Raw genomic sequence first — 12,361 nt, forward strand, 5'->3', positions numbered from 1 at the left:
GCATCCTATGGGAGGGATCCCACAAGGAGCAGGGGCAGAGAGTGACTGTAAAGGAGCAGTGGAGATGAAGCGTTAGGGACTGACCACAGCACCCATTGCCCGTTCCCCTGTGCCACTCAGGGAGAGGAGGTAGAATTGGGGGGAAGTTATTACTAGTTTGCTTTTTAGTTTCTCACTGTTCTGCTAGCACTGTCTGCTCGTGAAAGGTAATAAATCATATTAATCTCCCCATGTTGAGTCTGTTTTGCCCATGACCGCAACTGTTGAGCGATGTCCTTGTCTTTATGTCAACCCTTGAGCCTTTTGCATTGTAGTTTCTCCCCTTTCCCTTTGAGGAGGAGCAGTGAGAGAGCAGCTGTGGTAGAGTTCAGCTGCCCAGCACGGTAAAACCACCACACTAGGAAAGTCAAAACCCACCTGCACTTGTGAATCTTGTGAGGGAAATGACAGAAGGACTTCTACATGTATCATCAGCAAAAAGAAGTTGAGGGTAAAAGTGATTCTATTCCTGAGTGGAGCAGGAGATTCAAAGATAAAGAATATGGAAAAGACCTGAATGATGAACAGACTGTACCTTCAGGAAGTTTGCAAGTCTTATAATACTGGGAGTGTCAAGGATATATTGCATATATCCATTGCTATTCAGAGAGATCTTGACAAGTTGGAGGAATATGCAGACAGGAACCTCATGAAGTTCCTCAAAGGGAAATATTAAGTCCTGTACCTGGGGAGGAACAAAATCAGACACAAATACGCACTTGGACAACTGACCAAGAAGCAACTTTTCAGAGAAAGCCCAAGCAATACTTGTTAACCAAGTGTAGTGGTTAACACTTAAGCTCATCCCAAACAAATATGACAGTCTGTAGAATGACAAATAAAAAGATCTAAAATATGCTTTAAGATATCTTCTTTTTCAAGTAATAGAGGTCTTGGAAATTACTTACTAGAAGTGATACAAGAATCAGGAAATATCTGAATATGTATTAAAAACTATTTCTGGAATGTTTTGCTTCTTACAGAAACTGTCTCCTAATAGTAAGGTATTTGAGCACTAGTAGATATCACAGGTATATATGCAGTAGATATCAAGACTCCCACCCAGTACTTTATAATAATTTATTACATGAAATATTTATAAAGTAGTTTTTTTGTCTGTTTGTTTTCATTTTTACATTTCAAATAAAGGATATACTTTTATGACAAAACTTTAAAACACAACTTTTCCATTAATTGTTATTATTTAGTATTTTTTTCTAAATTGCTGTTTGATCGGACATTATGAGGATCTGCATTGTAGTAAGCTTAGAAGATTGTTGCATCTCAAGGCTCAGCATGAGTCTCAATTTTGGACAATTTCATACACCTGTAGCTTAGCAAAGTAATTTTGTGAAAGATCATTTGAAATAACGTATGATTTTTATTGCTTTTTTGGAACATTGTTTCACTCCCATTTTTATGGAAACCCTGAAAAATAAATATGTTTGCTTTATGGCAAATGGAAAAAAATAACTTTTTTTTTTTTTTTTTTCCTTCCTGCTGTATTTCCTTTGTTGTCGGTCCGATAAGGCTGCTTCTTTCTCTGTAGTCCCCAGGGCTTTAAGCTACAGTGAGTTCCTGAGGCTAATAAGAAGGGGTTACTTTGAGTAAGCAAAACAATTAAGCCTCTAATTACCCTAATCAACTAATGAAGTTTCTGTCAATTACTTTTTCATACTGCAGGTGGCACTTGCCTAACACTGTCAGTTCAGACGTGGATTTCTTGATATACATAAATATCTTGACTCAATGATCAGATACAAAGCTATGAGTCCTACATGTAAAACTATTTTTTCTGTTTGAGTTTGATCATCAACACATCTATGTTAATGACTTAAGAAGTGAAGTTCACATACACTGTGTAAAAATATTGCAATAAAGCCTAGGTTAGTGATGGCTTGTGAGGAAAATGTTCAAAGTATTCCTGAGACCTACCCTCAGGGAGACTAAGTATTCATCAGCTCCAAGATTTCTTTTACGTAAACAGTTCTAATGTGTTAAATAAGGAATATTTCTAGGGACATATCCATCACGTGAAATATATTTTATAGCAAAAAATCTTTTCACATTTGCTTAAATGAGCAACATGAATTTCATTATGGACAATGTTTTCTTTGTTTTACATTTCTGACATGCTAAATTATATTATGTCAAATTGTGGTAAATGATGTGGCATCACATCATGTTACATAGCTTACATTGTAAGTCAATTCAACTTGACAAAATATGACAAAGTAATGCAATATATAATTTCTATAAACACATTTTTTAAGTAATGAAGTAATGTCAGCATACAAACCAGAGCACCTATTTAGCATTAGATATCCATCTATCCATCATATATTCCAGCAGTGGTATTTGGAGCAACTGAGTCAAGTATCTGGAGGAAGAAGAAATTTTTTTTTGTCTTCTCTGCTAATTGGTTAAACAGTACCATGCTAGCTTTCTTTCCACATTGTGCAAACTCATTTCGTTAAAATACTTGTCAACAGCACTGAAACACTACATAGTCGATGAACATATGTGTCGTTAAAACACACAATTTGGCTTTTAGGCAAGACTGGTCTTCATAAAATCCATGAGTTAACCTATTGCTTTAGTAAACAAACTCTTACTGAAAAAGAAGTTTTCATGCAAGAGGGTAGCATGAAAAGAGTGATTTCAGGACAAGAAACTTAAAGAGAATTTTTCTCAATAAAAGTACTTCGGGTAATTCTAAAAGTGATAGGAGTGACTAGAATGCTAGTCCTCTCCATAGAGCAAATACAGCACTGAGTAAACCGCTTAGTTAACTGCATAAGATCAGAAATTATGTTTTTCTATGTTTCATCCAAACAATTTTTCAGTTGATATGTATATAAACCACTATTTTATCTATACCACTATTTTATCTAAACCACTATTTATATATATATATATATACCGTACCATACCATACCATACCATACCATACCATACCATACCATACCATACCATACCATACCATACCATACCATACCATACCATACCATACCATACCATACCATACCATACCATACCATACCATATATATCATTTCCATGCCACTATAGCTTTTTGTCTTTTGTGGTCTGGAAATGTGGTTCACTTAGCTTAAGAATCAAGTGGTACTTTACTGTTTACTGTACAAGAGGTACTTTACTGTTGCAAATACTTTGGTTCATACACTTGATTTCACTCTCAGTAAAGGCAACCTCTTATGAATAAGCTCTCTTCCAATAATAAATCTCTGTATGTATATTTTCCCCCTAAGTTATCACAGTAATTCTTTTCAGTAAAAAGGTTAACAGGCAATGACCTATTTGCAATCAGTGGCTTCTGATATAATCCTGCGTTTCAATTACATATATTTACAGTACATGTGTATATCAGCTTTCTTTCTCACCCAAAAAAAAACAAAAACCCAAAAAAAATAAAATATCAAGTCTCCCTTGTCTTATGATCTGACTTGAAGTACTCATATTTAGGATCTAAAACAGTAAATAATAACACATTTTCTTCTTAGGGAAGAAATCATAGAATACATGAAATTTAACATAGCAGACCATCCAAGACATTGTCAAGACATTTTTTCAGAATCATTTTATGGTTGCATAGAGCAGCAGCTTCAATCTCACCTCCTCCTTTCCTTCAGTACATTCATTCTACAGTTTGTTTTTCAAGTGCTATAGGATCAAAAATGTTGACAGAGTTGAAATGATTTCCTATATTGGCTTCTGCCAATAATTACAATTTAGATCACTAAGTCTTCATCAGTTGTCACACAACCTCAGTTCTCACTACCACCTTGAAGATAATTCTGAATCTTAAGGGACAAATTTATTATATATACAAACCCCTTGATGTCACAACCACAGTGACAGGAATACCTTACTCCTTCACAGTTCTCCAGCTTTGTATTGTTCCCTTGCACAACGATTCAGATTGCAGTCTTTCTCTGGATGACATCTGAAGTTAAAAATATTTTGCACAGTTTGGTTTACTATTCAAAAGTTAAAATAGCATTTTATTATCCTTCTTTCAGTTTCAGTTTAATTAAATATGTTAAATTTGGTGTCTTCTCAGTTCAAATTACTTTTCCAATGTTTATAGTTTTTTGTTTGTTTGTTTGTTTGTTTTGTTTGTTTTTAAAGAGGGGGTGATCTATATTTAAAATCATTACACATAACACATAAAACAGTAGATGATATTTAGGAACACAGAGCCTAGCTCCTGGATCTTACAGGACCAATCAAATTTTTTGTCTACTAGGAAAGTTTTCTTGAATGCTGCATTACATCAGTTCCCTACTTAAGAAAAGAAAATCCTGGGGCCCCCCAAGAGGTAGCTTAAAAAGTAAAAACAAACAAACAATCAAAAAGCAAAAGAAAACAAACCATCAGATGTCATGATCTATATAAGCAATATATTATTTATTTTACTGCCTTCTGCTTAAGAATTATTCTGATTAAGCTGATGTGGTGGTTTTACTCGGGTGGGCAGCCGAGCTCCACCACAAGCGCTCTCTCACACCCTCTCTCCACAAAGAGAAAGGGGGAGAAAATACAACACAGAGAGCTCGAGGTTTGAGATGAGAATGGTTTAATTAAAAGGAAAGGGAATGGGGAGAAAAAGAAACTAAAGAAACCATAATGCCGTGAGGAAGCACGGAGAGAAGGAAAAAAAAATTATCTACTTCCCATCTACGAGCAATGTTCATCCACGTCCTGGGAAGCAGGGCCTCAAAACACGTAGCAGTTGTTCAAGAGGACACCCCCTCCCCCACAAGATCCCCCCTTTTTATTGCTGAGTGTGACATCAGGTGTTATGGAATATCCCTTTGGGTGGTTTAGGTCAGCTGCCCTGGCGATGACTCCCCATCACTTGCCCACCCCCAGCCTGCTGGCTCTTGGGGGCTTGGAAGGAGTCCTGATGCTGTGCCAGCAGTATGCAGCAATAGGCATAACACTGGAGTGATACCAGTGCTGTTCCAGCTGCAAGTGCAGAGTACAGCACTGTGTGGGCTACTGCAGGGAATGGTGACTCCATCCCAGACAGACCCAACACATCTGAAAATTAAGATACAGAAGCACACACAGTAAAATATTGGAATCTGGTAAATTGGCATTGTCAATTTCAAAATTTACTCAGATACTTAGCATAGTTTTTAAGAAGAAACCAAAAGGAAATCTTTACAAAAAAAAAAATAAAATCACTACTGATTATATGAAAGCATATTTTCCCATTTTTATAAAATTGCCCAAGTTTGGGCCCAGTTTAACTAGATCCAAGAGATTATAGAACTGGCTCTTAGAAATCCTTTTTTTGAGTTACTACCTTGACTACTGATGCATCTGGACTTTTGATAACAGAGGAAGCTTCAAAGCTCCAAGTGATTTCTGTCTCAGTGTTTGGCTTCCAGGCTGCTTTTCTCCAGGGAGGCAGACACTGGAGCAATATAACCTTCTCTGGACGTGAGCAGAGATTGCGCTTTTCCTCCACTGACACTTTTTGACAGGAGGCAAGGAGACATACAAAGAGTGAAAGGCAGGTTTAAGGTGAGGTTAAATGTTAGAGCTGATGTAATCTAAGAGTTTACTACAGCAAAAAGGAGGAAATCCTTCCTTCCATCCCATTCTTCCAGCAGCCTCAATCACCCTGGTCCTTTTCTGATGTGATTCAGGTGTCGGATTCATCAGCACCTTAGCTGACATGATTAAGTTTCCAGACTATTGGAAAACTATATATATATATTATTTATATATATATATTAATATATATATATGTTATATATATATTATATATAAAAATAATATATATCTCATATATATATAATATAATATATGACATATATATATTAATATATATATGATATATATATTATACATATATTAAAAATAATATATATATATATTTTTTTCCTGCTGGGTTAGCATCAAGCTTGTCCTTAGAGTGGTTCATGGAGAGGGCTGAAAAACTCCAGCACAAAGCAAACTGCTGAAAAGCCTATCCAGAAAAGGGAAGTGAGAGGGTAAGGACATAGCAAAACATTTCTTTGGTGTTGGCAAGATGCTAAAGTGGCTTAGTCATTGTATCATACTCATGCATGCCCTCACTTCTTACAAAGAATAATACCATTCTCCCAAACACATGCCTTCCAGTAATGGGAAGAAAAGGACTGTCTATCCCAACGTAACCTAAAAAGAACCTTGTAAACAGAAGGGGGGATGGAGAGGGAGGCACAGCAGGTGACTATTTGGTTGTAGAAAAGGCAAAACTATTATATGATTGATTGACACAGATTATAGTAAGAAGGAAAATATTGTCTTGAACAAAGGATGGAGAGAAGGAGAACTGAACTGACTGCTGAGCAAGGAAGACCAGATACAGGAATGATGCTTTGGTAGTGTCAAAGTACTAAATACCTACTTAAAAACAAACAAACAAACAAACAAAAAAACACTGTTAATTAATGACTTTTTTTTCATGACTTCACAACATAGATGAGACAGTTTATTAATCCCTTTTAGCCCCAGACTGTATACAAATAAACACTTGTAAAATGAACAGTTCCCCATATTTCTTCAAAAATATATTTTATTAAAATATTATTTTATTAAAAACATCTTTTATTATAGGCTTATAAAGTCTTATAAAGACTCTTAAGTTTGAGCTTCTCTCTGCTTCATACAGCACCAGAAAAGTTCAACCTGACAAGCTCAAGTTGAGAAAAAAGGATAACAGGAAATACTGAGAGAGAAAAAAGGATAACAGGAAATATTGGAGAAGGAAGGCAAAGCATATAGACAGTTACCAACTCCTCCTTGATTCAGAGTGTACTTAGAGAACTCTTCGATCACTAAATATACAGTAATATGCTCCACATTTTAAAACACAAATTATAAATGCTCCTTGGTTCATGTGAAAATGCGAGCATTTGCCAAGATTTCGAAATGTTAATCGCTATTCAAAAAGAAGTCAAATCAGGACTTCATTTATTTTAAAACACAAAAATTAGCATAATGACAACACATCTTAGAAATATATCCCAAGTAATAACCATATAGAATATGTATGTTTCATACTGTTTAAATAGTGGAAATTTGGAATATAAAATAATTAATAAAAAGCAGTCAAAGGATTCTTTAAAATTATTTGAAACTTTTTTTTTTTCATCTGCTTTAAATTCTAATGAAATAGTTTTCAAAATTTCAGAAGTGATGGACAATTGTAAAGTGTAATTAGTCTTTGGTAGTAGCTGGAAGAGCAAAACAAAGTACTTTTATGTCCAAACACATAATCTAGCTTTCAAAGTCTTATAAATAAACACAGCTTAAGACAGAAACCTCATTCTGACCATTGTGTAGGAGCAAACAGGGATACTTAAACACCCTAAGCCTGACTCCACTGTCATTTACTCCATTGACTTCAATCTAATGACTTCCTACAGTGCAAGAGACACAAACTGGAAATTAATTGACATTCAGAACAAAATATATCACTATAATTTCTTCAGGAAAGTTATTTATCTCTCTATGTGAGAATGCATTTGCAATGACTACATTAAGATAGAAAAGCAATACTGAAGCTCCAAAAGCAAACAAGATTTTTAATTGCACGTGAGGAAAAAAAAAAGAAAATCTGCAAAGAGATATTTATATGCATATTTTAAATATGCATTTATTGGCAAAGAGATGCCAAACGTGGATGTTTCAGAATAACTTTCACTCTCAGCAATATAAGAAGGAGACGGAGAAGGAGAAGAAGGAGAAGGAGAAGGAGAAGGAGAAGGAGAAGGAGAAGGAGAAGGAGAAGGAGAAGGAGAAGGAGAAGGAGAAGGAGAAGGAGAAGGAGAAGGAGGAGAGGGAGAAGGAAATGGGAAAAAAATAAAAAAAGAAAAAAAGAAAGGAAAAGTCCAGTGTTGTTCAATTTATTCATCAACAACCCAGATAATGGAATGGAGTGCACCCTCTGCAAGTTTGATCATGACACAAAGCTCAGAGGAGCGGCTGGTACCCAAGAGATCTGTGCTGTCATTCAGAGGGAACTTGACAGGATGGAGGGTTGTGCTGAGAGGAACCTCATGAAGTTCAGCAAAGGCAAGTGCAGGGTCCTGAACCTAGGGAGGAATAACCCCAAGGACCCGCCAAGGTGGGGGGTGTCCTGCTGGTGTGCAGCGCTGCAGAGAGTGACCTGAGAGACCCAGTGGACCACGAGCCAGCCATGTGCCCTTGGGGCCAAGAAGACCAATGGGATCTTGCGCTGCATTCAGAAGAGTGTTGCCAGCAGATCAAGGGAGGTGATCCTCTACTAAGCCCCAGTGAGGCCATATGTGGAGTACTGTGTCCAGTTCTGGGCTGTTTTCAGTTGTGCTCAACAAGAGGATGAGAGGCAACAGGCACAAACTGAAGCACAAGAGGTTCAGGCTGAATATGAGAGGACATTTCTTATACAGGAAAAAAAAAAAAAGAGAGAGAGAGAGGAAAGAAGAGGAAAAAGGAAAAGGAAAAGGAAAGGAAAGGAAAGGAAAGGAAAGGAAAGGAAAGGAAAGGAAAGGAAAGGAAAGGAAAGGAAAGGAAAGGAAAGGAAAGGAAAGGAAAGGAAAGGAAAGGAAAGGAAAGGAAAGGAAAGGAAAGGAAAGGAAAGGAAAGGAAAGGAAAGGAAAGGAAAGGAAAGGAAAGGAAAGGAAAGGAAAGGAAAGGAAAGGAAAGGAAAGGAAAGGAAAGGAAAGAAAAGAAAAGAAAAGAAAAGAAAAGAAAAGAAAAGAAAAGAAAAGAAAAGAAAAGAAAAGAAAAGAAAAGAAAAGAAGGAAAAGAAAAGAAAAGAAAAGAAAAGAAAAGAAAAGAAAAGAAAAGAAAAGAAAAGAAAAGAAAAGAAAAGAAAAGAAAAGAAAAGAAAAGAAAAGAAAAGAAAAGAAAAGAAAAGAAAAGAAAAGAAAAGAAAAGAAAAGAAAAAGCATAAGGCTAATTTTGTTGCAGAAAAAGGAGGGTGAACACTAAAATCTACAACAAAAACATTAGTGAAATAAATCTTAAACCAGGTGATTAAAAGTCCAAGATTTCTTAATCTGAGATCAGAACTTTCCAGAAAGTGAATAGACGTAGTTATTACAGGTTTTCAAATGAGGTTTCATGTCTTTTGTGAAAAATAAATAAATAATTAAAATTATTTGGAAGCTTCTCAAAACAAATTACTTTGCTTACAGTTTATCAAGCTATGGTTGGCCATAGAACAAAGGAATACAAATCCACTTTTAAAAATTAAACAAAAAATATATAAATTTGAATGATATTACTTGGAAGACCGTGTTAATTAATTTAACGGTGGACTTCTCAATATTTTTGTTAGCTATATACCTTTCAACAGGAAGAACAGCTACTTTGAAAATGCAAACTTTGCGTGTTAGGAGGATATAAGGTATCAAAGTTGTGTTATTATTCAATCCACATTCTCTTAAAAGATGAGGACAGAGACATGAGAACAGACTTCTGTTACTTTTTTTTTTTAATGCAAAGGTGAATAAGTATCTACTCATTTGCTTAAATATAGTGGCTTAAATATGTGTCTATTAACATTTCAGATGTCATGTATAACTGAACTAAGAGGTTGGAAGGTAGAGGTTGGAAAACAGAGCACAAGACTTACAAGACACCTGCATCTTTTTGGACTTAGATGTTGTATTGCTCTGCAGGGTAGCCCACCATTTTAGAAGGTACATCTCAGTTTGAAAACATGCAGAAGATTTTCAACCAAAATAAGAGAGTTTTGTAAGCATTAACTATTTTTTTATGTTCCCTGCTTCTTGATGTGCTGTACAGTTAGATGTGATTCTGAGGGGAAACCATCCTTTCATTCTAGCTCTCTCACAATTGTGAAATTATGTGTGTGAAAACTCTTGCTGTATGTCATTAGTCCTACCTAACTCTTAACAGTACTAACTGTGTACTAACTGATTGTGTTGCAGAGCTAATGGTCTGTGTAAAAACTGTGCTTGAAACAAAGGAATGCACTTTACAAATTATGTAAAGAGTGACAAGGCAGTTCTCAAATCTAAAAAGACATGTAAAGGTAAGGGGAAAAAAAAAAAAAAAGGTCATTGTACATTCTCATGTTAGAACTCATGTAGATTCTCGTGTTTTAGTTCTTGCCTGAAAACATTTATTCTGGTTTAGCAAATTCTATTGTTATCCAGGCACCCATGCCCTTCTTTCTCTAAGATGTTTTTTCAGTAGTTGCCTGTTAAAGTTCAAAGAACAGATAATGTGAACGAGTCATATTTCTTCTTTTTCAAAATCTTTAAGTGATGTTACTTATATTCTCTGTGTGGAATTAGGATGGTTACCATAAATTCTATTTATAACACAAGTAAACAAGGGTGAGAAGTAGGTCTCTCTCTTTTTTTTTTTTTTTTTTTCCCCCACCAGATTCTACGTAATATTTGTGCCTTCTTCTTGTGGCTCACTCTGGAAGAAGAATAAACTCCAACTGCAAAAATCTCTTAAATAAGCACAGGGGAAAACCAAAAGCATTGCAGAAAAAAAGGTCAAAATTAATCTTTTACTTTTATGATTAGTCTAGCACAAAGCAAAGAAGATAGGAATGAAATCTAAGAAGCTATCAAGGAAGGAATACAGTCAACACTTCAGTTTACTCAAGCTAAGTAGAGCACAGAAGATAAGCTGTAGTGACCAAGGACTGCTGAAGAATGTGAACAAGACAGTGCCATTTGCTGTACCTCAGTAAGTTCCCCAGGGTTTTTTTTGTTTTGTTTTGTTTTGTTTGTTTGTTTTTTGTTTTTTCCTGAAGAAATAAAAATAGTTTTGCTTTGTTTTGTTTTGTTTGAGAAAATCTTTATCATAGGGAAGAAGAAAAAATAGCACCTTGAGAGAACACCTTGGAAAAATAGCATCTTGGATTTAGCACCTTGAAAAAAAAAAAAAAAAAAAAAAAAGATTTGTGCTTGGGTTTTCTTCCTTCACTGATCTCAGGTAAAACACTGAGAAATCAGTAGCAACTATTCCAAGTGTTAAGTGGTTTTCATCTGCTTATGCTATGCCACATTTTATAAAGTAGTTTTTGACAAAAATGTCCTAAAAATATTTAAGAAGAACTCATGAAGTTCCAGATGCAAATAGTGTATGGGCACACCATAGTTCTCTATCAAGAAGGGGTATATCTGTGACTGCACAGCATGCACAGATAAAACACAAAGCCAGCAATGTGAACATAAATATTGAATATAAAGCTATTATTCTTCATTTATTTCCTGTTATTTAATACAACCCTACCATTTTATGTATGCATGTATGTATTTGAGTATTTATTTTGATTCATCTTGTACTGGAAAAGTAAGTTTTTTTTTAAAGCAGACTGTAATAAGAAATTCTCATATCACCTTCTGAGGCTTTGATGCTCAGAAGTGATTGCATAAAATTCCAAAACATCCATGACTGCCAGCATTTTAAGCTGGCTCTATATATTTGAACCAGAAGCTTGAGAGATTGGGACAAACAGAGGCAGTGCAAATACACCATTTAAAAAATAGCTTGCTGATAGAAGGAGTCTCTAGGGAAAGTTTAATGAAAACCTCTTTGCCTCAGTCTTTCTGATGTCCATAGCAAAGAAAATACTTTAACAGAGTTCATTGGAAATGGGACAGAATCAATCTTTCTCGGTTTTCTTTCGGCGTTTCCAAGGCTCTGGAGGAAAGAAACTTTCAGGTGTTGCATACATGAGCAGCATATACTGATGGACTTTTTTATTAATGCTTTGAAAATATTCCCTAATTAGTAGAAGCTAAACACACTAGAAAAAAATGCTAATATCTCAGACTTACCAATTTTAACCCACTATTGGCCTCTGAAATCTCCTTCTGCCCCTATCTTGTTTCCCTATTACTACCATATTGCTTTCTTTTAGCAGTACATAAAAAATATGACAACCATCTGTTGTCATATGCAACATGCAACTGAACATCCAGTTCAGCATATCCACTGCACTACCAAGTGCTCCATACACAAGTTCATACATGTAGATCATTTACTTTTGGGAGCATGCAGCAGCACAGCAAGTGCACTGGAGAAGAAGCTACAGGTAGGACATTTTTTTTTTCTCCCAGGACTTTACTCTTGCCTAGCCCTGCATCTGTCTTTTTGTGTTCATATCTCAGAATTTGAGAGTGTGTACTCAGGTAGGGTGCCAAGTTGGGAATAAATAAAGGCCAGGACTTGAATGTGGCAGTGCTTTTTCCATATCTGCAGCAACTCCCGCGCTTGGAACTGTTCAAAAATGTCTGTCTGCTTCTGCAGTTTAGAGAGATCTTTCA

General features: G+C 35.6%; 2 protein-coding genes across 7 annotated transcripts in view; one reads left to right on the forward strand and one right to left on the reverse strand.

Annotated features, from left to right (window-relative positions):
• Positions 1-12,361, reverse strand: part of MGAT4C (MGAT4 family member C) — a 391,395-nt gene that overhangs the window by 377,808 nt on the left and 1,226 nt on the right. The gene's annotated exons all lie outside the window — the stretch shown is intronic.
• Positions 11,377-12,361, forward strand: part of LOC311430722 (uncharacterized protein) — a 65,412-nt gene continuing 64,427 nt past the window's right edge. For both annotated transcript variants that reach the window (XM_084507547.1, XM_084507546.1), the window contains exon 1: positions 11,377-12,129. In XM_084507547.1, coding sequence (XP_084363673.1) covers positions 11,971-12,129 — 159 coding nt within the window. In that variant the 5' untranslated portion in view covers positions 11,377-11,970. The remainder of the gene's footprint in view (positions 12,130-12,361) is intronic.

This window comes from Aythya ferina (assembly GCF_964211825.1).
Source record: "Aythya ferina genome assembly, chromosome: 1".
NCBI classification, from domain to species: Eukaryota; Metazoa; Chordata; class Aves; order Anseriformes; family Anatidae; genus Aythya; species Aythya ferina.